Here is a 27,675-nt window from a genome sequence, read left to right on the forward strand (position 1 = left end):
TCAAAATGGCGGACGTCGCTTGTCCCCCTAAAGTCAGGGCCTTTGCTTCGCCTCGTGAAATATCGACCGTTCTCAGGTTCCCAAACACAATTTTTCCTTCGGTTGACAGTGAATAAGTGTTAATGACTTACTCATGCGGTGGCGAATACAATTCGGGATTAGTCTAGCGAAGCAGGGTGAGTCGGTTTTGGCAATTTCACGACCAAGACGCATGCATATGTGCATGATAAAACCGAAAAAATATTTGAAGCGCCTGGTCGAGATCCTTAAGCATTCGTGCCCAGCAACTCTAGGTTTCAGCACGTATTTTTCGCGGATTGCAGATTTTTTATGTACACTGTATATCTAAGGAAAATGAATATAACGAACTGGATGCTTCAACAACTTAAAAACAGTGTACTTTGATATCCCAATTGCTAATAGTTTGAAAAGCTCTAAATTTCCATTTCTAATGCAAGCGTTTGTCGAAATATAAGCCATGCTTGACTTTCTGACTTTTATCCATTATTTTGTAGTTTTGGCTTTCGGGCCTTTCTTAGATTCTCTAGGGATATTTAATTTGTTTGCGTAGTAACTTTCCGCCATTTTGTTTTGTCATGTAATAATTAATCTCATTATCTCAACTAATTCGTCCACCATTTTGTGTGAAACTGGATGCGCCTGATGGCCATCTAGGGCAGTTAATACAGCACTGTCCCAAATGCATGTACAAAAATAAATGCGACCATTTCAATTCACCAAGTTCAACAACAAAGGAAAACAATGTTGTGATTTTGACAAATATGATATGTTCAAGTCCAGATAAGATTTATTTTTCCGCGAATCTCGACTTTCGTAATTAATTTTTATAATAGTTGTTTTATCTCCGTAGAAAAGTTCTGTATTTCGACTGTGTCAATGTTCATCAACGAAAGGATGCCTCAACGCTTCGTCAGCATAAGGTCTCTCATCAATTTTATGATTGATCAGCCACGACACAAAATTTTGAGCTTTGCGATCACCAAGTGTATTCAAGCCAATAGAGTTCCCTTTCGAAATATTTCTCATTCGATCAAGCCTAGAACCAAAAGGGTGTTCACCTTTAGTTAGGACGTAGAAAGCAATCATACCCGCGACCTGGACATCTGATTTCTTTTTGAAACGACACTTCTCATTTTTCTCAATGGCTTGAGTTACTTCCGATGGCATCCATCCAGGAGTACCTTTGGCGAATGTCACAACTGTCGTTTGTTCGTCATTTAGAACGCGGCTTATTCCAAAATCTGCCAATTTCATGCGACCTTCGATATCAACCAGGACGTTTGATGGTTTAAGATCTCTGTGTAATATTCCTTTACCATGAAGAAATTCAAGTCCAGATAGAATTTCCCTAATCATTTGTGGACCATGCTCTTGTAGATGTTCAATACTGGATGCATCAACAAGTTCCCTCAAGTCTTCCTCGCAAAGATCAACAATGAGATACATGAGCACATCGTCATGATCACGGTGAAAATGACGATAGCTCACTATAAATGGACAGCTGTTCGTTTCAATAAGACTCATGATTTCTTTTTCGTTTTCAGCTGTTTTGTCGTCACTTTGCACCAAAATTCTCTTAACAGCAACTTCGCTTCCATCTTTCATGAGACCAACATAGACACAAGAAGAACCACCATCGCCAATTTTGAATTGACTCTCTGCGACAAAAGCCTGCATCGGTATTTCAGTCTATTGAAGAAAGAGATGGTTATTAGATGCAGAGGCATCGGACGCAATCAAGGGCAGTGCAGGGGGCAGAAATCCAAAGAAAGGCACTTTAATGGTTTACTAAGGCCAACACGGAGAAAAATAAGTTTGATAACGTTATAGCGCCTGTCCTTTATTCAAACTTCAAATAAATAATAGATTTGTTACGGAATTCAACGTTTTGCATTTCTGCTTTTTCAATAAACCCATATTGAAGAACAAAAATTACAAAATTAGACATTCAATGTCCATGAGCATATAAAAGGCAAGCTGCCTTTTCTGCTTCCGTCGACGAAAAGGTTTAACATAAATTACCCCTTTGAGCTACTATATTGAATTGTCCCTGGCTGCTACAACCCAGCAGCGAGGGAAAATACCTAAATCCAGTTTTCCGCTTATCATTAAACACTCTCTTTAAACACACCCATTAAAAATTATCTTGCAGGTAATTTTACCAAAACCGCAGCGTGATCCTGCACGAGTACACCACAAGGTAATTAGCAAGCAGCCAATTAGCAACGTTCGCTAATGTTCATGACTGTTGTTAAAATTGTGGCATTATCATGCAAACATATCCGACGCATTGTATATCTAAAGCTCATAGGGGTAACTTCTGTTACCATTTACCCTGTCTACCATTTCAGAGTTTTTACAATCCACCGATTTTGCACTAATTTGCTGATTTGCATAAAACCATGAGGAAAGTGATAAAAAATATTTACAGAAATTTATGTAAATATTGTTGCGTCAAGGACTGCCTAACAGTTCATCTAGAGTATATTGGGGTAATGCCGTACCCACCTGTGAGACATTCTACCTCGCTTCATGTAGCTAATAAAAACACTTTGTTCAGTGCATTTTTTTAGTAATTAAACATTGGTCCTGGGGGATGGAGTGTTGCCGAAGGTCACCCTCTACCCCATAGACTCGCATAAATCTACATGCATTCGTGTCTAAACCTAAGTAAAGAATGACCTCATGGGGATCTATGACCCCTTTGGACATTTAGGATATCTATCTGGGGAGCTATGACCCCTCTTGGGTGAAGATCAATACTGGGGAGCAGCTGTTAAACCCCTGAGGACGTGCAACATGGGGATCCACGACCCCTGAGGACGCCAGAGTCCTTGGCTAGGACTACATAATTAATTGTACCATAAACTACATGAATTAAGCTGTAGCGAGCCTATAAGGGGTAACTTTGACCTCATCTACATTATATTTGAAGCACTTCTCTCTCAAAAACCATTTCTCCCACAACTAATTGTGCGTTTGGTGTCTCGGTTGGGCCTTTAATGATTTATAACGTTGTTTCTATCCAAACTCAGTTAATTTGAAAAATTACCTTTTCTAACATGTTGCAGTTCATTCTTTTCAACATCTCAATCTTCTCACCATGTTTTAAAGACTTTTTGAGACTATTTTGAGATTCTTCGATAAGAATTGGCTTCATTTGGCTTCGTTCGACAAGAAATTTTCCAGCTCTCGGAACAACCCTGTTCTTTTGCCTGATGAGATCCACCAAAGCAACTGAATTGTTTGCAACAGCCATCCTAATGATGTCAGTGCCAAGAGTATGAGCGCTGATGTTACCTTTAGGAGTTATGTCAGCACCCTGTTCAACTAAATATTTAATAATTTCTAATGCACCAGTATCTACAGCAGCGTGTAGGACGGTCCAACCGTCAGTATATTTACTATTTACATCAGCGCCATTTTTCACGAGGTGCTTTGTGATATCCAGGCTACCTTTAGTAACAGCAGTGTGGAGGACTGTCCACCCGTCAGTATTCTTTCCATTTACATCAGCGCCATTCTGAACGAGGTATTTTACCATATCTAGTGTACCTTTATTAACAGCACTGTGCAGGACTGTCCATTTGTCAGAATTCTTACCATTTATATCAGCGCCATTTTCAACGAGATATTTTACCACCTTTAGCGTACCTTTCGTAACGGCGCTGTGCAGCACTGTTCGTCCGTTCGTCGTCTTACCAATTACATCAGCGCCATTCTCAACCAGGTATTTTACTATATCTATCGTACTTTCAGTAACAGCGTAGTGCAACACTGTCCTACCGTATGTATTCTTACCATTTACATCAGCGCCTTTTCAACAAGATATTTCACCATTTCTAGCGTACCTTTAGAAACAGCGTAGTGCAGGACAGACCATCCGTCAATATACTTGCATTTACATCAGCACCTTTCCAATGAGATATTTTACCGTTTCGTGTGCTCCTTTAGCAACAGCACTGTGCAACACTGTCCACTCCGTTACTATCCTTGCCATTTACATCAGCGCCATTTTCAACAAGGAAACTTACCATTTCTAGCGTACCTTCAGTAACAGCACTGTGAAGCACTCTCCATTTATCAGGATCCTTGCCATTTACATCAGCCCCATGTTCAACAAGATATTTTACCATATCAAGCTTACTTCCAGTAACAGCATTGTGTAGAACTGTCTTTCCGTCAATATCCGTGCTATTTACATCAGCGCCGTTTTCAACAAGATATTTCACTATTTCTGGCTTACCTTTAGCAACAGCACTGTGCAGCACTGTCGACCCGTCAGCATTTTTGCTGTTAATGGCATTCACAGCTGCGCCTTTTTCAACAAGATATTTCACTATACCCAGCGTACCTTTACTAACAGCTGTGTGTAGAACTGTCAACCCGTCAATATCCGGTCTATTTACATCAGCGCCGTTTTCAACAAGATATTTCACTATTTCAAGCTTACCTTTAGCAACAGCACTGTGCAGCACTGTCGACCCGTTAGTATTTTTCCTGTTAATGGCATTCACAGCAGCGCCTTTTTCAACAAGATATTTCCACTATATCCAGCGTACTTTTAGTAACAGCAGTGTGCAGTACTGTCTTTCCGTCAGTATTTTTTACCTTTTTTACTTCAGCTTTTCCCTTTTTCACAAGATATTTTACCATTTCTAAGTGTACCTTTGCTAAAGCATAGTGCAATACTGTCCATCCATCAGTATACTTGCCATTTACACCGGCACCGTTTTCAACAAGATATTTCATAATTTCTAGCTTACCTTCAGTAACAGCATTGTGCAGCACTGTCCACCCATCAGTATCAATTCCATTTACATCAGCGTTATTTTCAACAAGATATTTTACCATTTCAAGCGTACCTTCACTAACTGCAAAATGCAGCACTGTGTCCCCATTAGTATCTTTACCATTTACATCAGCCCATGTTCAACAAGGTATTTTACCACATCTAGCTTACTTTCAGTAACAGCGCTGTGTAGAACTGACCTCTCGTCAAAATCCGTGCTATTTACATCAGCCCCGTTTTCAACAAGGTATTTCACTATATCTGGCTTACCTTTAGTAACAGAAGTGTGCAGTACTGTCCTTCCGTCAGTATTTTTACCTTTTACATCAGCTCCCTTCTCAACAAGATATTTTATCATTTCTAGTGTACCTTTGCTAACAGCATAGTGCAATACTGTCCATCCATCAGTATACTTGCCATTTACATCGGCGCCGTTTTCAACAAGATATTTTATGATTTCTAGCCTACCTTCAGTAACAGCATTGTGCAGCACTGTCCACCCATCAGTATCAATTCCATTTACATCAGCGCTATTTTCAACAAGATATTTTACCATTTCAAGCGTACCTTCACTAACTGCAAAATGCAGCACTGTGTCCCCATCAGTATCCTTGCCATTTACATCAGCCCCATGTTCAACAAGGTATTTTACCACATCTAGCTTACTTTCAGTAACAGCGCTGTGTAGAACTGACCTCTCGTCAATATCCGTGCTATTTACATCAGCTCCGTTTTCAACAAGGTATTTCACTATATCTTGCTTACCTTTAGTAACAGAAGTGTGCAGTACTGTCCTTCCGTCAGTATTTTTACCTTTTACATCAGCTCCCTTCTCAACAAGATATTTTATCATTTCTAGTTTACCTTCGCTAACAGCATAGTGCAATACTGTCCATCCATCAGTGTACTCGCCATTTACATCGGCGCCATTTTCAACAAGATATTTTATGATTTCTAGCTTACCTTCAGTAACAGCATTGTGAAGCACTGTCCACCCGTTAGTATCCTTTCCATTTACATCAGCACCATTTTCAACGAGGTATTTTACCATTTCTAGCGTACCTTTACTAACTGCAAAATGCAGCACGGTCCCCGCATCAGAATCCTTTCCATTTACATTGGCGCCCTTTTGAACGAAATATTTCACAATTTCTAATGATCGAGACTGTATTGCACTCTGGAGAGCTCTGCAATCATCTTGAAAATTATGTTCAGGGCCATATTGCACAAAATACTTAACAAGATCAAGTAAACCATTTCTTGTCGCGTTGCAAAGAACTGTTTCACCTTCTTCGTTCTGGGAATAAATGTCTGCTCCATGGTCAACTAAATATTTAACAATTTTTTGATCTACTGGACTAAACTGAAAAGCACGCCAAAGAATTGTCTTCTTCCAACGATCTTCTTTGTTTTCACCACATTCAACTTGCTTTCTCAGTTCGTCCCAAAATTTCTGTTTTCCTTCTTCACAGACGTTTGTACTTCCACTTGCCTCTTGCTTTTTATCACTTTCTATATATGGGGTATTAACATAATAAATTCGTACAACTTCAATGCAAACTTTAAAGTTATTTGTGAAACACAGTCTGAATATGACTTTTTATTCAGTACTTTCGTTTACTTTCATGGCCTTTCTTATTTCCTTGACGGTCTTTAAGTTTCAATGTAAATATATATCTTCACGCAAATTTGCTTATTTTGAAAAAATGAGTAAAGTAATTGTATTTTGGTATAATTAATGATATTAATAGAGCGAAAAAGAGCGCAATTAATGCCAAAATGATACCAGTGTTTACAAATTCAACCGAGCACGTAGCGGGAGTTAATTTGCCAATCACGAGTATGATTTTGGCATCTATTGTATATCTTGTAAATGCTTTAATTCCACTGACTAAAGAGTGCGATTTGAGCATTAATTGCATTCTTGCTCATAGGCAATCACCATTAAGGATACAAAATGTCATTTCTAAGTTATGCTCTATTTTAATAATTTCAAATTGTACTATTTACCAAGGATTATTCTGATGAAAATTGACAATTGATCTTTTTTATGATGATATAAAACGCTAAAGTCTAATGTTACACGAAGTTTGATTGGCTGGATAATTTTAAGGAGCCAATCAAATTTCGTGCAAGATCAGACTTTCGGCGTTTAACGACATTTTAAGAAAGGTCTATTATATTATTGAAGTTCAAGTGCCTATATACCATGGTAGCAGATTTTAAGGTATTTTATAAATCTTTGCAATACGTTATGTTATGACTATTATTGAGTCGTGCAATTAATGATGGTAATAGAACGAATGGGAGTGAAAATAATGCCCAAGTCATACGAGCGTTTACAAAACAAAGGTTTATATATCTAAAGATACAATTTATTGAAATTCATTACAAATCATCAGAACAATGCTTAGTAAATAGTAGAATTTGAAATTATTAAGATTTAGTATAATTTATATTTTGTATCCTGATTGCTGCTTGGCTAGTTGTATGTACTAATGGAGTGATTTTTATTAGCTATGAGCAAAAGAGCAATTACAACTCGAAAGGGTTGGCAATGAAATTGCAGCATTTTCCAAAGATTACAGAAGATATATAAATAGAGAAATGACTGTGCTTCTCTTGACAAATTAGGGTCCAGAAATTTTGTCATGTTAATATCAAGACGATAAGCCGAATACTTGAAGAATGCAGAGAGAACCTCCATGCACGTTTCGAGGAAGGGCTTTTTTTGAAGTTTTTGACCTTGATTCTTGACCTTGGTTCTTAGATAAATGTTCTATAAATAGAGATTACTTCATGATTGACGAGTTGTGAAGGATCGCAAAACGAACGAATGAGCGCAGCGAACGAGTGAGTTTGCGATCCTTCGCAACGAGTGCATAATAAAAATCGTACAAACGAGCCAACCATGAAGTAATTTGTTTATTAAATGTGTATAGAGATCAATTTGACAACGACACGCTTTTAATATACAAAAACACAGCGAGCAACAAAATCGAAACTTTATGCATCAAAACATATTTATTACCGTTCAGTTTCTTTGTAATTTTGTTCAAAAGAAGTTAGATACTCTTTCCGAAAGATTTGAGAATGTGCTGAATGTAAAAATATCTTGAATATGAGAATTATGTTTTGAATCTCACTCCTATATTTCGACGCCATCTTGAAAGAAAATGTAAAGAAATTGCCGCCAAAATGACATACGACAATTTTTCACGTGTGAAGAATATCGTACGTCCAATCAAAAGCCGTGTATGGCATTTTTTCACACGTGAAAAACATCGTACGTCCAATCAAATTGCATAAAATTAATTTACACAGTGAAATACGATTTTTATTTCATCTTCTGCTGTGCATAAATCTCTATACACATATAATAATAAAGGAATACTAAATGGTTCCGTGCAGGATAGCGTGATACTCCACGCGGGATATTGCGAGACTTTTCGAAAGCGTGAAGAAGCACGAATCGCAGCCGAGTGTTTTATTACGCTTTCTGAAAGTCGAGGAAGCATTTAGTATTTGCTTTATAAAATAAATACAATGAGACATTTGTAACTTTTCGTGCGGGATTCTCTCATCCTGCACGCCTACTAACCAAATTGCGAGTTTCATTCCACTTATTATAAGTATAAAATTTCATACCACTATGATATTTTTCGTTTTCAATGTTTTCTCCTTGATGTTCCACTTCAATTCCTTTTTTTTCATTAACAACAGGCTTGGATTGTTTATTTCCCCGCGCAGATATATCATCTAATTTCCCAGATGTTCCTGTACGATTCTTCTCTGCCAAAGTTGAACTTGTGTCATTCTCCTCACGCTGGGATATGATGACATTATTATTTTCCATGGATTCAGCCATTCTCATCTTATTTGGCGAAGTCGCCATCTTTGAGCAAAACGGCTATGCCTAAAACAATTCAGACTTTATATGACAATGGCACGTTGCATGTGCGCCTTTCTAAAAAGCAAACTTCTATTCAATTTTGAAACGCATAATAGAATTTTACTAAAAATGCATACATGAAACAACCCCTCGTCATTTCAAACGAAGCGGAATATTTCCTAAGCCAGAATTCAGGCAAAGCTAATGATTTATGAAATGACTCGAATGAGTCAAAGCTCATAAATGTTTTTATTTTGCAGAAACCAATACAGTCATAAAAGTGAAGTAAACATCGCCCGTTTTCCCACGGCATTAAGCAGGCAATTTAGTCTGTATGTATTGTCATTGTTAACTGCAAACACACAGCAATATTCTAATGAGGTCAACCATCTTGACATTTTCAGAACAATTACGATTAAATGAAATTAACTTAAGCTGGGCTCTGAAAAGGAAATTATCCTCATTTTTGGACCAGGAACTGGTCCCTAACCGCTGCTAATCTTCTTCTTATTGTTGTTAGGGGGCGACGCTCTTTAAAAAAACCCTAAGGCTCTATCATTACTTGTTTGATCGGAATGAAACTCGGCACAATTATTCTAAGCATTATTCCGCATCGATTGACGGAGTTCGAATTTTTACTTTTGAACTTTGAAGCAAGTTACAAGCAATTCTTGATATATTTGCAGCAAATAATATATACATATCAATAATATTCAGCCTACATATAAGTAAACGGAAACGATTAGAAATACATTGTCCTCTCCATTGTTATAAATACAATGCAGTTCAGAAATTAAACTCGGTTACGCAGTTCCTGGTCCCTATAGTACGATCGTACTTGTATTATATGGATGGGGGTATTTTACTGAGGAATAAAAAACTCGTAGAACTCATACGCCACTACATCCGGGGTACAGTGCAGATATTTTTCGTATGTGACATGTTACGTCATGTAAATGTCATGTTTATGTCATATAAATGTCATACGGTACGTCATGTTTGGGGGTGACATAACGAGTTTTAAAAATTTTCCCGCCACTTTCATTGCTGTTGTTTTAAAAATAAAAATGGTCTTTGGTTCGTATATAAAACGGAATTAACATTGGATATACAAACGAAAACAATTGAAAGACATTTTAGATAAGTAAAATTTATTCTAATTTAATGTTTAGGCTTTAAAAAATATTCGCTTTTATAATGGCCTTCATGGCTTATGTACTTTTGTTACTCTGAATTTAGTGGATATAATAAACAGAACATGTATTACACAGTTTCCTCGAAGACATAGGTTTTATGTTCTCGTGAACATTTTCTCACGAGTGAGCGCAGCGAAGAGATTGACCCATTTACTGCCTTTAAAAAAATTATACCCTACAGTATTCTAAAAGTGACGAGACATGCAACATCGATTCTCAAACTGTTGCCTGAAAATACTTTGTATTTGTATTTATTTGTATTTATTTGTATTTGTATTTAATAAAATTACTTTGCAGCCTAAAGGCTGAATTACGTAATTTTTACAGTTAAAACTATTGTATCATTGTATCATTAAAATTATAGCTAAATACTTTACCACATCACCGAAGGGCTCAAACTATACGCAATAATTTGATGCCTGGTTGCCATTTAATCTATGTGTTGTGAACATGTCATTGTGGCTGATGTGATAGAATATTTCTATGTGCGTGCAGTCATGCAACAATGACCGATTTGAATTCAGAAATAATAAAAGATAAATTTATATCTGAACTATTTGTCATCGGTTAAAATTACTTGTTCACGACACATTTACAATTAAATGGAAAACACGCTTAATTGGGGTTGTATATTGAAGCATTTTTAATCACCGTATCAACATTCGCTTTCGTCGAATGAAATCCGGCAGTCACACGGCTACGAATTTGCGAATATGAAACCCTAGAGCCCCTACCTCAGGATAACTATTGCCGGTTGATTCTTGGCGAGATAGATCGTGGTCTCTAAGTTTAGCGTGAACATAGCCCAAGTCACTCATGAGTAAATTCGTCTAACGTAGCAATCGATAAAGTCTGTGTTGCAATTTAAGTAATTAGACCATTAGGCCACAATCCTTGCGCAAATGCGCTGCATTTCACAAAATTTCTTATCGATTCTAAGCACTGTCGCACTGAAACAAATTACTGTGATATAACACAAGGTTATTTATCAAATTCCTGGCTTTAATGGTTTATACCCTACAACATTGACAATATGTTAAACAAAGAGCTCTGTGATCTACATTCCAGCAAACCTACCTTCATCCCCGACTGTGCCCGCTGTCATCAGTGGCATATATTCGTTATTAGCGTGCTGCTGTGTTGCTCTCTTAAAACGAAGAAAAAACCTTATTTATTCTGAAGTCTAGTTCGCAACATTATTTAACTATAAAGACCAGAATTCTTTGAATATTATCTTGCAATTATAAGCAATTAGCTGCAATAGGGTTTCCACAATGCAAGGAAATTTCCTTGCGATTGAAAACCACAAGCGTGAGAGAATCTGTATTAATAGGATATTTTATGCATTCTTTTCAGAATTCTTTGTTTCTCTTTTTACTACGTTGGTGCCCCCTAAGAGCCATATGCAAATAAGTTGTGGAGACCCTGGCCTAAAATTCTGGCGCGGTATGTTGGCTTTGGCTAGATTTCCTCCTGCAAGGAAATGTTAGCCAGCAAAATATTTGCAATTGCTTTTGAATTGAGAGCAGTCAAATAGAACAAATTTCTTTATTTTGGTAAAATGCCACCAGTTGGTTATCTTACTTGAACCACACTGCTTCTTCTATTGCAGGTCAAAAGTTTCCTCCTCTGTTGGATATGCATATGATAGAACGTTGAGAGCGCTAACTGGCAGCGGGTTTCCAAACGAAGTTTTATTCTCTCGAATTTTTTCATCTTGTATCTTGCATCATATAATAATTTTTAAAGATCAAAGGAACAATAGATGAATATATGAATATAAACCAGCACCCCTATAATTACGCTTTTAGCTACGGCCCGGTTTACAGTTGTGAAAGCGGATTTGGACCCGGCTGAAAATAGACCTTGGCCATACCCATATTTGAACCGGAGGATCTGCTAGCGGATATAAACCTACGGGGGTCCAATTCCGCCAGCAGATTTGGGTTATATTCTTCTCACGGATTCTGACCCCCTCGTAAATTTTATAATTGAATCGTATTGTGTCTTAATATTATTTGAGAGCGTTTGAAATCATCTTAAATATTAACTAATCGTTGAGAAACGTTTTTTAAAACGTTTTCTTGCGAAAATTTAAAATTTAAACAAGTTTAAAAAAATTCTGTCCTGGCGAGATTTTTTAAGAATAAAAAAGTGATTTTTGTGACATTTAAAATATTGATAATACTTTTTGACGATTTTTTTTAGACTTATTCTAATTTTCGCTTTACTTGTTAAGGTTTTCAAAAATTTAAATATTGGCGTAGCAGACTGGTTTTCGAGCAAAGTGGGTGAATAGTCATATTTATCGACAATTTTATGACTGTTAGAATGTTGCCTAGAATGTTACCTAATGTATTGGGGAAAATTCTTTTCCTTCAGGAAGAAATCTGCTGCCAAAATTTTATATCTAAGTCACGAGTTTTTAATGTTTTTAAAATTGTAAGGAGCCATCTATCATCTTTTGAGATATCTACATTTATAATTTGAAGGGAAATTATGTCACCAGTTTGAAGCTTTTTTGATAATCAAAGAAAATCGTGTCCCATAGATTATAAAACATGCGCCGAAATTGTTTCTTTCAAGAGGCAATTTTACGGGTAAATTATTACGGGCATACGTCAACGAAAAATAAAATTAGCAAAAGTCAGTGTAAACATCTTAGGGTTGAGAAATACTCATCAAAATTTAGAAATTAGCTCATTAATGAAACAGGGTTCCTTGATAAAGCAGTAGAAGACTTACGCCTGTATTCAAAAAGTTCAACCTACGCCTGTATTCACACTCACACTCATCGAGTGTGGCATATAAATTTTGTTAGTGCTGGTCAACGAGAAAGTTTTCTTTCAATAGATGGAAAGATATAAGGTGAATCACTGAAAATTAAGCCCCTTTTCGGCTGGAAATACCGCCATGGAAACGTTATGAGAAGATTAGGATCTCCCACTCAATGAGTTTGAGTGTGAGTGAGCTTTTAGAATACAGGCGTTAATGTAGGAGACCGTGTTAAGCTGTAAAATATACATGCATATTATTTGCTCATCAGGGGTCTCCGTGGAGAGCGATTGGGGGGGGGGGATGTTCATAATATATTCATCTTACTGTAAAATCAAATGATTTCAAAATAAATTACTCCTGCGTATCCAAACACAGGATATCCTGCGTATCCAATTATCGTGCTGGCTACGCCACTGGACTGATGCATAGGCACCATCAGATAATATAACACTTTCAGTAAATAATAATGAAATGAAATCATCTGATTAGGAAGAATATCCAATTTTACATTTATTGTGATCAAATGAGACCAATATAAGATCTATGGCTATGCAGCTATGCACCTTTTCCGCAACTATATCTATGCAGTGGAAATCATGTTGTTCGAATCAAAGTGAATAATAATGATATAGTGCTTGCATGCACGTGGTACAAGTTAGCTTTTCATGAAGTTAATTTGATCTACATATGCAGTGCTATACAGAAATAACCTAACATAAACCGCAGTTAACCTAGGTCAAACCGAGCTCTGACCGTGGTTGAACCGAGGTAAAACCGAGGTAAAACCGAGGTAAAACCGAGGTAAAACCGAGGTTGAACCTCGAATTTGTCGCTACCTGTCATTCCGTGTCTTTGAAGTATAATCTTGAAAGACCTATAAAGGCCTATCTACACGATACGATTAGTCGTTTACGATTCTTACCCTGACGTATATGATTGAATAAACACGCGCACAAACGTTAGATTTTAAAATTCGTTATCAGCGCATGAACAAAAATGTGTCATACAATAGTGACAATAGTATACGACAAATCGTATCGTGTAGATAGGCTTTAACAACATAGAAAAATCAAAACGTTTCCCGAAAGTCAACGACTCGACAACAAAGAAAACCCCCGCTTCTGGGCCAGAGAAATATTTAGGAAGCGAGAAGAGCTTTGCGCGTACCATAAACTAGTCCTTAAACTTCGTCGGCATGATAGAGAATACTTCATATTCTTTTATAATACTTCAATATATTATGATATTCCTTACTTATTTGGTATGAATTTCAATTTTTTCCGTATGTCACCGGACCGTTTTGGCCAGAATTTCGTCGTTTCTTGTCGTTATATGTCTTTGAGATAGGGTTTGTCCTATCCCAACGACATTGTCGCTTTCGGTTTTTCTGTGTTGTTATCGGTTTTTCAAGATTACTCTAAAGACTCCAAAAGACAGGTAGCGACAGATAACGATCTTATACAAACTGGGCTTAAGATGTTTTCGATATGATTATTGTGTGGTCGTTCTTAGCAGTTCTTAATGTTCCATTCGGAAGAAAAAGGCAACCGCGATCGCATTTTTCCCCTTGCAGTCCTCTGCGGTTTTTATCGGTCGACCGCAACCGAAGCGCAACCGAAGTGTTGGGTTATTTCTGAACTGCATGTATTCTTAAAGTACTGCATGTATTCTTAAAGGACATAAACATGACCGCCTCAAAGCTTATTTTTTCAGGAGGGTGCCTATATTAAATAAACTATCGACATGAACATAATTATGAAAATTAACGTATTAATATTCCCTAAATGGATATCGCAAAAGCACCAAAATGTGAAGTAGTGAATACGATCAATTACTCAATTTTTTCTTCAACAACGAAAGGATACTGCTGTTATTTTGGGGTTATAAAATAGCTTATTCTATGTGTATAGAGATTTATGCACACTAGAATAATGAAAAAAAAATCGTATTTCACTGGTTAAATTAAACTTCATGCAATTTAATTAGGCCTACTATTTTTTCACGCTTGAAAGATGCCATACACGGCTTCAAAAGTGAAAAATTGTCGTATGTCATTTTGGCGCGGCAATCTGTTTACATTTTTTCAAGATGACTACGAAATATAGGATTGAGATTCAAAACACATGTCTCAAATTCAAGAAATTTTTGCATTCGGCACATTTCAAATCATTCGAGAAGAATATACAACCTCTATTGAACGAAATTTCAAAGAAACTGAACGGTGATAGATATTTTTATGTCTTGATGCACAAAATTTCGATTTTTGTTGCTCGCTGTGTGTTTTTGTATATTAAAAACGTGTCATTTTCAATTGATCTCTATACACATTTGATAAACAATTATTTCATTGTTGGCTTGTTTGTACTATTTTCATCATGCACTTCTTCGATTTTTATCAGTCTCTGTTAGCGAGAAAGGATCCCTCAGCGCGTCGTGTGCATAAGGTCTATCATCAATCCTGTGATTGATCAACCACGACACAAACTTTCGAGCATTAGGATCAGTAAGTTTCTTGGCATTTACAACGTCTCCTTTCATAATATTTCCCATTCGATCTAACGAAGAACCGAAAGGGTGTTCACCTTTGGTTAAGATGAAAAAAGCAATCATACCCACAACAAAGACGTCAGATTTTCTTTTGAAAGCACCTTCTTCGTTTCTATCTATGGCTTCAATTACTTCCGGCGGCATCCAGCCCGGAGTTCCTTTGGCATACGTTTTAAGTGTGGATTTACCGTCCTTTAGAACGCGGCTTATTCCAAAGTCGGCCAATTTCATGCGACCTTCGACATCAACCAGGACGTTTGATGGTTTTAGATCTCTGTGCAATATTCCTTTACTATGAAGAAATTCTAGTCCTGATAGAATTTCGCGGATCATTTGTGGACCATGCTCTTGTAGATGTCCAATACTGCATTCATGAACAAGTTCTCTCAAAGTTTCTTCGCAAAGATCAATAATGAGATACATGAAGGTATCATCACGGTAAAAGTGCCGATAGCTTACAGTAAATGAAGAGTCGTTCGTTTTAAAAAGACTCATAATTTCCTTCTCGTTTTCGGCTGTTTTATCCTCACTTTGGACTAAAATTCTCTTAACAGCAACTTCACTTCCATCCTTCAGGATACCAACATAGACACACGAGAATCCACCATCGCCAATCTTGAATTGTGTGCTTGCGATAACAGCCTGCATCGGTATTTCAGCCTATTGACGAAAAACCATGAATATTTTTACGATATATTAATATACACGCATGTTCTCTATACTGCTACTCATACATAACCTAAGTAAATTTTTGGTGAAGTTAGATCACACATTCCTAAAGCTAAGGGAATAAACAGGGCCGCCCCTCCTCGGTTAAACGAAATTAGTTAAGCGTAGGGATGGTAACATGATTGTTAGAAAATTTATGTGAGAAATAGAAAAAGAGAAAAGTATGGAAATATTTTTCTGCGCGTGGAAACACTGTAGTCATAGCAACTCGCAAGTCGCAACGGCCGTATATCTTTAAAGAATCAAAGTTTAGTTAAGTTCGTATATTTTTAAAGAATCAAAGTTTACCGTCATATTTTTGTGAAAAAATGGCAAAAATACGACAAGATTTTTACCTTTTTATGGAAGTTAAGTTACTCATCTATAGTGAGTGTCATGGCAAATTATTTTAATTATTAAATACCTATGTCTATGAAATATAACATCAGACGTCTCATACAACTTCCGAAGTTTTATGTTACGCTTCCACTGGTTTTTCACGGGAATGTTTTGATTTTCTTCTCTTTTTGTCATTATGAAAACGGAGTTTATAAATGAAATTATAATGTCGTTTATCGCATAACACATTCAGATTTATAGAGAAATACATTTGAGAATATTAAAGTTGTGTTTACCACAAAAGAATTACTTTTTAAAGCTGTGTTGGATGAAATATTATCAAGTGTAGAATTTTCCGACTTCATTATACCATAGCAATGCGACTCGCGTTCGCTTGCGAGAGTTTTGAATTGAATATAAAAATACAAATTGTATTCCTGGGATGCCTATGATTATACACGGTGAATTCGGTCGAAAATTTGGTTTTGTTATTTGTTAAACCGTGAAAAGTCCTGAGCTCATTCGAGTTTCCCTCTAATTTAGTAAAAATACATATATTCCATATTTATGAAAATATAAATTTGTAAATTTCATCAAAATTTTGCTAAATGACAGTTATTCATTGACGTTTGAAAATACAAATTTTTGTCTCGACCAATCAAGAGCTTAGTAGTTCACACTGGCGCATGCGCGTAACGTAGAAGACCGTCCATGGCGTGAGGTCCATTGCATAATGGCGGACGACTTTGATTTCGCACTTGCACATCGTGGGTGTAAATATCCGAGTGGAATTAATACCCTCGCACGGTGCTCCGCACCGGCTCGGGGATTGGAGAGCTTTAGGTTTGACTACGGCTCCCGCTACCGCTACGAGATTCCTCACATTGACGTGATATTCGTGATACTTCGTACCGACGCCAACCACTCGTAGTCATCGTTCATCTGACTACGGCGAAGAAAACTTCGTAGTCCTCACTACGTGATTTAAAAAGCAATAAAAGTTGACATTTTCTCGTTTTTTGCAGAAAATAATTTGAGAGAACTGTTTTCCCGACCGTGGCCTTTAATTATGTGTATTTTTCGAAATAGTAGGCGTAAAATTTCCGAAATATTTGACAGGATAAACATGCATTTATTACTGTGTTTGTGCTTACAGCCGGCTGAGACATGTTGGTAGAATGCATTTTATGGACCTATTATTGGAAATGCGGAGTAAGACGGTTCTTTGCTAGGAAAAATTAAGCGTAGAGCCTAGCGTGACAATGCAGGAATATTTGTTTTACTCTACAATTAATACAACTTTTTCGCCATCTAGTCACTTGAAATTAAAAAAATATAAACTTATAATACTAAACAATGTCTACCAAGTGTATTTTGCGATGAAATTTTAGCTTTAGGATATCCGTTTCGTACAAATATTGTTGTCAAAATTGCACATCGCTATAAACTTGTTCCGTTTAAGAAAATTTGTTTTCAATCTGATCGGCAACTCCAGTTGTAATTCGTAAAACAGTTCACCTGGTTGAATTTAAGAGTAATTCCATTATTATCCAAAAAAAAACATTTAAAACCATGAAACAAACAAGAAAAACAAATTTCTTTCAAATTCGCTCTGCATCTGCAGTGTCTCGCGAGTCACGCGCGAATGAAGCAAAAAATCTGCCAAAATTTGCGAGACTACCTCCAGACACGCGTGTCTGGAGGTAAAGTCCCGCAAATTTTGGTTTCACAAAAACAATGAGGAAGTATCATTCCAGTTATTTATTATAGTTCACTGGTAAAATCTAAAGCTCTCTATTATATAGCTCCGGCCTACGCTCCGCGTGGTTTCAATGATTCGTATTTAATTTAATTACTATGGAAACCTATCAAAAATGTCCTTAATGTATGAACTATTATTTACTAAATATTACCTTTAACTGGCTGCAATTAATTGTTTTCAACATCTGAATTTTCTTACGATGTTTTATGGACCTTTTTAGGATAGTTGCAATTTCATCATGACCAAGATGAATACTCCATTGAAGAAGACTCATTTGCCTTCCTTCAACGAGAAATGTCCCAGCTCTCCATACATCTATGCCCTGGTCTAAAAGGCGATTGACCAAAATAACCGAATTCTTTACCACAGCCATCTTCAAGATGTGAATGCCAAGACTATGATCGTCAACTTCACTTTTCAGAGTAATCAGCACCCTGTGCAACTAATAGTTTACAATTTCTAGTGCACCAGCATTGACAGCAGCGTGCAAGACTGTTCGTCCATCAGTTCCTTTGATATTCACATCAGCGCCCTTCTCGACTAAGTGTCTTATAATGTTCATATCACCGCCAACAACGGCAGTGAAAAGAGCTGTCGAACCGTCAAGGTCATTACTAATTAAATCAGCGCCTTTCTCGACTAAATATCTTACAATGTCTAATTCACCGACATCGATAGCTGTGCAAAGAGCTGTCCACGCATCAGGATGCTTGCCATTTTCGTCAATCTCCCGCTCGAATAGATATTTCACAATGTCTAATTTGCCAAAAGAAATGGCGGCAGAAAGAGTTTTCCACGTGTCAGGATTCACATCAGCGCCCTGCTCAACTAAATATCTCACAATGTCCAATCCACCAATTTTGATAGCAGTGTAAAGAGCTGTCCATGCGTCCGGATGTTTTCTATTTTCATCAACTTCCCGCTCAAAAAGATATCTCACAATGTCTAATTTACCAGATGAGATTGCAGCAGAAAGAGCTTCCCGCCTTTTAGTAAGTTTACCATTTACATCAGCACTTTCCTCCACTAGATATCTTACAATATCTAATTTACCAACGTCAATAGCAGTGTAAAGAGCTGTCCACATATCCGGGTGTTTCCTATTTTCACCAGCGTCACGCTCGAAAAGATATTTCACAATTTCTAATTTTCCAGAAACAATTGCAGTGCAGAGAACTGCCCATCTATCCGGATGCTCCTCGTTTACGTCAGCGTCCTGCTCAAGTAGATACCTCACGATGTCATATTTACCACCAACAACAGCAGTGCAAAGAGCCGTTTCTCGCCAACGAGAGCCACTTTCAATCGCATCAGCGCACTGATCAATTAGATATCTCACAAACTCTAGTTTACCAAGATCAATAGCAGTATAAAGAGCCCTCTCCGCGTCAGGATGCTTGCCATCAACATCACTGCCTTGCTCAATTAGATATCTCACTATGTCTAGTTCACCAATTCTAATAGCAGTGTATAGAGCTGTCCACGAATCAGGATGCTTGCCTTTTTCATCAGCGTCTCGCTCGAATAGATATCTGAATATGTCTGTCTTACCAGAATCAATTGCAGCGGAAAGAGCTGTCCACCTGTCAGGATTCTTGCCATTCACATCAGCGCACTTCTCAACTAGATATCTCACGATGTCCAATTTACCAACATCAATAGCAGTGTAAAGAGCTGTCCATGCATTCGGATGCCTGCCATTTTCATCAGCGCCCCGCTCAAATAGATACTTCACAATGTCTAACTTACCAGAAACAATTGCAGCGGAGACAGCTGCAAACCTATCCGGGCGCTTTGCATTTACATCAACGCCTTTTTCAACCAAATATTTGACAATATTTAGCAGTTTATTGGTAACAGCAATGTGTAGAACTGTCTTTCCATTGGCATCCTTGGTATTTACATCAGCACCACATTGTTCAACCAAATATTTGATAATATCCATCGCACCAATAGCAACAGCATGATGTAAAGTTGTGTTGCCTGACTCATCTTTACAATATATATCAGCTCCACAATCGTCAACGAAGTATTTCACAATTTCTAAAGAACGAGACTCTATTGCGCTGTGAAGAGCCACGCAAACTTCTTGAAAACTCCATTCGGGAGCATGTTCAACGAAGCACTTAGCAAGATCAAGTAAACCATGTTTTGTCGCGACCAATAAAACTGTTTCACCGTCTGCGTTTTTCGAACGAACGTCTGCCCCATGGTGAACTAAATATACGATCATTTCTGCATCTACTGGACTAAACTGAAAAGCACGCCAAAGAATTGTACTCTTCCAACGGTCTTCTTTGTTTTCACCATATTCAACTTGTTTCCTTATTTCCTCCCAAAACTGCAGTTTTTCCTCTTCTTTGTCGGTGTGTCTATTTTCACTCGAATCTTGCTTTTTATCAATATTTAAATCAAAGTATCGAGAGGAATACTTAATTTCTATTTTTCACTGGCGCTTAAAAAATCTACCTTCAACGACAAAATCTATTTCCTGAATCCCAAATAATAATTCAAAAAAATATTTTGTTTTCTTGTATGTAATCTGCTACACCTATACTGTTTTTATACTATATTCATAGTATGGAAATAGCAATTATTTAATATGTGATAATATAAACCTCTATATTATTTCCTAATTGGAAATATTTCATATCCATACTTATGATTTCTATAATATGGATTTTGAAAAAATCAACAAGACCAAAACGCTTCTTGGGGACGGGAGGGAGGGGGTTGGTGCGTGGGCGTTCCGTAACCCATACCCTTTTGGAAAAAAATTGAACGAAATTAGAAAAGGTTAACGTAATTTAATATTATTGGCCCTCAAAGGGAGAAATACCAGAGCAATTTCAGACCAGCGTAATTTTTCACCTTATTATCTACTTCAAAATTCAAACAGTAAATGAGTTTCTAAGTTTTTAAAAAGGTGCTAGACGACATATGCCTTATATACATGAATGACATAAAGTATGCGTCGAGGAGCGTGGGTGGAAACGCCTGGCTTGCAAGGTTGATAGCCGATATGTTTACACGAAAGTGGTCTTGGTACGGATGAGGAAGAAAGAGCGATAGATGACTCTCATAGCGAGTAATTTAACTCGACACAAATTAAGAAAAGGAAAGGCTGTGATATATTTTACTGTTGCAACGTGACGTCACGTAGGATACTGCATTGCGAGAGGTACTTTTAAAAGTAGAATATTTAGTAATGGAAGGATCAGCTTGCCACGGCCATGACCATCGCGAAGCCCGTTGAGCATAATTTCGAACGTTACGCCTAGCGGATTAAAATATGTGACATGAAAGTATTAAAATGGCCTTTCAGCATTCAGAGTGGAGATTTTGAAGAAATCACGTTTCCAACTATGATTGTAACATTTTTTTTCAAAAAACCTAGTTTTGACTACCCACTACCCACTAAACTACCCATTTTATATTATTAAGGCTCCCCATTTTGGAAAATAGGACCGCTTTTAGGTAATCTTGCAAAATATCGCTGTTTTGTTTGTAAAGCTTATTTCCATATCAAATAAATTAATATTTGACCAAATTTTTTCAGCTGCGCTCTATCTACTCTCAGGACGCTGGTTTCAAAATAATTAATGGTGATGCTATGCATACTTACCGATGCCGCATTCGCTTCTTTGATTTTCATTAACAGCCTTAGGTTGTTGTTTATCGTCAGACCCAGAGGGATTGTCCAAATTACCTAACGTCCTAAAGCGATTGTTTTCAGCGTTGTCCTCGGTCAAGATAACTTCTTCTTCTTCTGTGGATCCAGTCATGTTATCTGGCAATGTCGCCATTTTTGAGTAAAACGGTCTAAAGTGAAAACGCCAAAAAAGAAAGAAATTCATACATAAATTCGTCTTATATCTGAGTGATTTCTTTTGTTTCTTTTTGTGTCTACGGTTGTACAAACATATCGTGGACATCCCGCGCATGCTACTAATATTAATGAGCTAACCGTAAACCAACAGCGAGAGTTTTTCAAGATATTATTTTACATTTTGAATTTAATATACATTCGATATTGTGTTGAGATTTAGTGATTTTTTCGTAGAGACGTATGTACATACCGGAGAATAGACAGGCACTTTACGAAACGTGCCACCTCTGAGACGGAATTTAGTGATTTTGTTCTTATATTCGACAACATTTCGGTGATTTTATACGCGATTGCTTGCGAAATATGGCAGAAGAAAATGCCATGTCGACATTCGACGTTAAATTAACACAACTTCAAATGATATGCAAGCGAACCGATGCAGACATACAGTTCTTGATTCTAATAAAGATACTGCGATTAAGTGACAACTGGGAGCTTTAAAAGCGTTAACAAACGAGGTAGAGACATTGAGACGAGGCGTAGAAGCGTTGAAAATCGAGCAAAAGGTGAATGAGATCGATCTTGCTACGTGGAATTCTCAAGTAGAGACTGATTTAGGAATAGCAGACGACGAAGTGAGACGCTTGGAGAAACGGCAGGACGATTGCACGGCGAAAAAGGAGAGAAATGCTTTCGAAGAGAAATTAAAATAGGAGAAAAAAAACCTACACGAAACTAAAATTCCCAAATGAGGAAGCACCAGCGACGAAGCGAGGTATCTTGCGCAAATTGGCGAAGATTTTGTCCCCGACGTGTTCGTTTCCCCTCTGATCTTACAAGAAAAATTTTTGTTCCGGGACGTGTGCGATGCGAAACTCTCGTGGGATGCAAAGGTAAGTAAGGAACAATGGCGGCGGTGCGAGAGACGTTCTGGCCCGCCTTGCAGTGAAAACGATACGCATGGAGAAAGGAATATTTGGTAGTCTTACGAGAGAGGTACAAAATGACCCACAAGAAGAGCAAGTTTCAGTCTAAATCTGGAGATGTTGTGTAAATACAGAACGAGAACAAAAATCGAGGTACGTGGCCTTAAGGAAGCATAGAAGAAACCTACTCTGGAAAGGATAACGTGATACGTGAAGTATGTCTGAAGACCTCAAAAGGAACTCTAGAAAGGGCTGTGCAGCTGCTTTTTTCGTTACAACTGAGGAGCGATGTTGTAACAGAAGTGCCGATTCTGAACCCAAATGCGGTAGAATTCGAACCACGTCCCCGGCGAGACGCATTAGCTGGAGCAAAACTACGAAAAGAACATATCAAAGCCGCAGATCATGAGTAGAGGAAGGGAAGATGAATGGGAAGAGACATTGACGATAACTCTAGGTTTAATATTTCGTTGTGTTATAGTATACACCTCTTACAAAATGTATACGGGGAAATGTGTCGAGAACCAAGAGCGAGAGTTTTTCAATATATTATTTTACATTCTGAGGTTGTTGTAGGATATGACACCGAGTGGCAGCCCGCCATTGCAAGCAGAAAATTCTACCTGACCACGGCAGGATTTGAACCCGCAGCCTTCGGTATATTAGTCCGATGCCAACTGAGCTACACGGCCAACACGGGTTTTTGGCAAATCCTGCCGTGGTCAAGTAGAATTTTTTCTCGGTGTCATATCCTACTACAAATCAAATATATAAATATATATATATATATATATATATATATATATATATATATATATATATATATATATATATATATATATACAGTAGGAGGCAAAAGTTTGAGTCCAGTCGTTGTAGAATTCCAGTATTAAATCCTGGCAGCGTATTGGAGTTAAGACATGCGTGCTAGTGTTTCAGTACTGTAAACTATATTAATTGCACACTGTTTTGGTCCTAATGATCTAAATTATAACAAAATAAAGTTCTCATTCCTTTACACTGCCCAAGATGGGTAGGAAAAAGGGCAAAGTGATGGTGCACAAGGACAAATAGTTCCATTAAGTATTGAAGGATTCTTTCCTCGTAAGATCGCAGAAGAAGTGAGAATTTAAAAAGGTGGTATGCAACTAACCTTGGAGAGGTTCGAAGAAACTAAATCCTACTCAAGCAAACTTTTAGCTGCTTTGGTCATGCTCGGTTTGGCAATATTGAAAGATATAATAGGATCCTAATTAAAGAAAAGTATCATCCAATTCTTCAAGGACATGGAATTTCATCTGGTACAAAGATGATCGCACGTCTAACTACATGATAATCACCCTAAGCACATGCACATCTTCTATGTGCCAGAAATCGTTTAGAAGCAAACTCATTCTGGTGATCTCGTTGTCATGGCTTTCCACCTCATATTCCAGATCTAAAACCTATGGAGCACTTGTAGAACCGTTTTAACCGGAAGAGGGCGAGGCACAGACCCGCCAGCCAGGCTGACTTGAGGCAAGTGGTCAACGAATGCTGGCAAGGTATTGAACGTGTGACATTAAAAAACCTATGGAATCTATGCGAGCAAGAATAAAGGTCATTTCAAGAGCAAAAAAGAGGGAACTAAGCAATGACATGTAAATGCATGTTTGCACATTAAAATACGTAAAAATGAATATCATAACATCTCATAGTTGTTGTACAGCATGTATTTTTCTGTTTACTTGTTTACTTTTTTCTAGTTCACTTATCGGTAAGGTTTTCTGTAGAATATTAATATATGCTGCTGAAACAAAGAAATACAGTCACTGGACTCAAACTTTTGCCTCCTACTGTATATATATATATATATATATATATATATATATATGTATATGTATATATACACCCATTTGTAAAAACGTTGGCCGCAGATAGATAGATAGATAGATACTTGAAGTCTAATTAGAATTGCATATGATTACATTTGCATGGAATTTCTATAATATTACACAACATATGCAATTCTAATTAGATCTCGAGTAACTATCTATATATCTATCTGCGGCCAACGTTTTTGCAAATGGGTGTATATATATATATATATATATATATATATAATATATATATATTATATATATTATATATATATATATATATATATATATCCAAAGAATTGACTGTAACAAAGAGTTCACAGAACTTGACAATGGTTGAAGAGCGCTCAATACCATTACTGGCAGAGCGAAAATATATTTATTTATTAAAAGACTAGCTTAGCTACTCTGAGTTTCACGCTATAAAGCGATCGTCAGGCTAATGACAGGTCTAGTTGCTATTCTCTATATTTACATCGTGATATAAGGTATCGGGTTACGTGTCTACATCGAGTGAAAAGTTCAGAGCGTTTGTTCAGCAGAGATTTAGTTTTGCGTTTCATAATGTATAGCTTCTCTTCAAGGCAGAAGTTACATCTTCTTGAGCCGGCTTTGTAGGCTGGGACGGTTTTCAGGAGGGACCATGTTATAGAGAATGCTTTCTTAGCTTCCTTCAGCTTCCATATGTATTTTGACAGCTCCGTCTCCTTCGCGTATTTCTTGTTCGCGAAAGATTTTGCGTGGTTTCGGTAGCACGTTTTAAAATCGTCCGCAGTGACTCCGATGTACCTCGCTGGTGGATCGTTGTTGCACGTGGACACTTCGGCTTGATACACAACGTTTCATGTGAGGCATTTACCTTGAGCTGGGCATTTTTCCAGACGTCTACAGTTGCATTGTCGTGAGTTGTTTGCGTCGTCTGTGTTTGTGTTTGTCTGTTTTGTGTGTTTACTTAGTATTTTCCTGTTGTGCTTGTTTATGAATGAGTGCATGTTGTCAAGGCAGCCATAGCTAATTCGTACGTTGTGTCGGTTGAAGATTTTGTGGAGTTTATTGGAAGGTGGGAAGTGTTTGTCTAGCAGTTGTAGGAATTGTTGTCCGGTGTTCGTTTTTACGCTCTTCGAGTAAGGGGGATTGTACCAGATTGTATTGCGTTGCCGTTTCCGTCTTTGCGTTGTGTTGCAATTGTTGATGTTGACATTGTTAGTTGGTTGCTCGTACGTGAGTGTTGCGTCGTAGTTGCTTTGTCTCAGTGCGTTGTTGTACAGTTGAGATGCAGCGTCAAAAGTTATTTTGTCGCATGATAGTTTGTTAATTCGTTTGTTGATGCATGATGGAAGTTGTCGTGTGATGGCGGGTGGGTGATTGGAAAGGCGGTTGATGTATAGTGGATCGTCGTTTGGTTTTCTATAGGGTTTGTATGTTCCGTCAGTCAAGTCAAGTGTGACGTCAAGGAAATTTACCCGCTTCAAGTTAGCCGTTGCGGTGATTTTCAGCCCGAGGTTCTTGAAAGTTTCGGTCAACTGTTTCCTAGCTTTGTCGCCTAATCTGCATGCCTGACGTAGTACGTATTGCGGCGAGGCCGTCATCGCGGTACAGTCCGATGTTCTTCAGTTGCCCTTTCAGTTTACTCAGGATGAATAAACCGACGAGTTCGCAGATTTCGGCCCCATCAAAACTGCCCATCGTTACATCGAAAGCATCTGCGGTGTTTGATTTTGTCCACGTCTGGTTGTTGTTGAATAACAGCGATTGTCTGGCGTGCTTGATTACTTTGATGTCCTGATCACTTATTTCGGAAACTGTTTGGCCCATTCGATTGCCTCGTCGAGTAGTTGCTCAGTGATTGATGGGTAGAATTCGCATATGTCAAAGCTCAGGAAAGTGTGTTTGTCCTTGTTGTTGATGTCCTTGAACCACGCGATCGTATCATCGGTGTTGCGCCATTGGTTGCTGTTCGTCTGCTCGCGGATGTTGTTGTTAATATTGTCGAGGATCGTCTTACTAACCTTGCCAAGATTGCTCTTGGCAGGATTAATAAGACGGCATTGCGGGTTATATTCGAAGTTCTCTTTATGGTCCTTAAGTGAGATAAACGCTGGTGTTTGGGCCATTGGTTCAATGCGGTTGTCGATTTCGAGGTGGGAGGCAATGGTTTTCAGTTCGTTGTGAATGTCCTTCGCGGTGTTGCCGTTGGCTACCTTGTATGTCTTGGTCACATTTTCGGTTAGTATTTTGGTGTAGTCGGCCGCGCTCATCTCATACATGTTGCGTGTCTTGTCGGCTGGGATGAAAACATTGGGAGATGTACGGATTCTTCGTTTGTCTTCTTCTAGCTTCCTGATGAAATCATCGCTGTATCTGCGGAACTTGACATTCTCTAACATTTTCGCCACATCATCTTCAAATTGTTTCATCTCAGGAACTTGTGGTGGTGCTCGTTTCGATTTCAGGCCGTAAGATTGTTTTCTGCTCATTTGTTGTTCTTCGTCGTTGTGTAGAAAGAAATGCGCTTTCCAACGCATTCTTTGGATGGCGGATTCCGTTTTGTTAATAAGGTCTCGTATGTATCCATCGTGTGAGGGTAAGCCGATGTTTTTAAGAGAATAGTCAAACCGGATCTGTTGCGTGTCTTCTGTATAAAAACCAATCCAAGTAGAGCGCTCGACTATTATAAGAAGCGATAATATCCAAAGAATTGACTGTAACAAAGAGTTCACAGAACTTGACAATGGTTGAAGAGCGCTCAATACCATTACTGGCAGAGCGAAAATATATTTATTTATTGAAAGACTAGCTTAGCTACTCTGAGTTTCACGCTATAAAGCGATCGTCAGGCTAATGACAGGTCTAGTTGCTATTCTCTATATTTACATCGTGATATAAGGTATCGGGTTACGTGTCTACATCGAGTGAAAAGTTCAGAGCGTTTGTTCAGCAGAGATTTAGTTTTGCGTTTCATAATGTATAGCTTCTCTTCAAGGCAGAAGTTACATCTTCTTGAGCCGGCTTTGTAGGCTGGGACG

At 37.8% G+C, this 27,675-nt stretch overlaps 3 protein-coding genes across 3 annotated transcripts; all 3 read right to left on the reverse strand.

Moving 5' to 3' along the window:
- Positions 1–894: 894 nt before the first annotated feature.
- LOC114541509 (putative ankyrin repeat protein RF_0381) lies at positions 895–5,666 on the reverse strand. The gene is made up of 6 exons (XM_028561424.1): positions 5,627–5,666; positions 5,381–5,578; positions 4,985–5,083; positions 4,155–4,546; positions 3,074–3,817; positions 895–1,710 (listed from the first exon to the last, which is right to left on the reverse strand). Exons 1-6 carry the CDS (start codon positions 5,664–5,666, stop codon positions 895–897), a joined length of 2,289 nt encoding a protein of 762 aa, XP_028417225.1.
- Positions 5,667–15,052: 9,386 nt separating this feature from the next.
- Positions 15,053–18,433, reverse strand: LOC114541510 (serine/threonine-protein kinase/endoribonuclease IRE1-like). Its single transcript, XM_028561425.1, has 2 exons — positions 18,187–18,433; positions 15,053–15,886 (listed from the first exon to the last, which is right to left on the reverse strand). The coding sequence occupies exons 1-2, from the start codon at positions 18,406–18,408 to the stop codon at positions 15,053–15,055; spliced, it is 1,056 nt and encodes a 351-aa protein (XP_028417226.1). The 5' UTR covers positions 18,409–18,433.
- A 44-nt stretch (positions 18,434–18,477) lies between these two features.
- Positions 18,478–27,174, reverse strand: LOC114541512 (putative ankyrin repeat protein RF_0381). Its single transcript, XM_028561426.1, has 2 exons — positions 26,659–27,174; positions 18,478–20,427 (listed from the first exon to the last, which is right to left on the reverse strand). The coding sequence occupies exons 1-2, from the start codon at positions 27,172–27,174 to the stop codon at positions 18,478–18,480; spliced, it is 2,466 nt and encodes an 821-aa protein (XP_028417227.1).
- Between the last annotated feature and the right edge of the window lie 501 nt (positions 27,175–27,675).

Source organism: Dendronephthya gigantea, unplaced genomic scaffold (genome assembly GCF_004324835.1).
Source record: "Dendronephthya gigantea isolate DGI-Jeju-01 unplaced genomic scaffold, DenGig_1.0 000297F, whole genome shotgun sequence".
Classification (NCBI taxonomy): Eukaryota; Metazoa; Cnidaria; class Anthozoa; order Malacalcyonacea; family Nephtheidae; genus Dendronephthya; species Dendronephthya gigantea.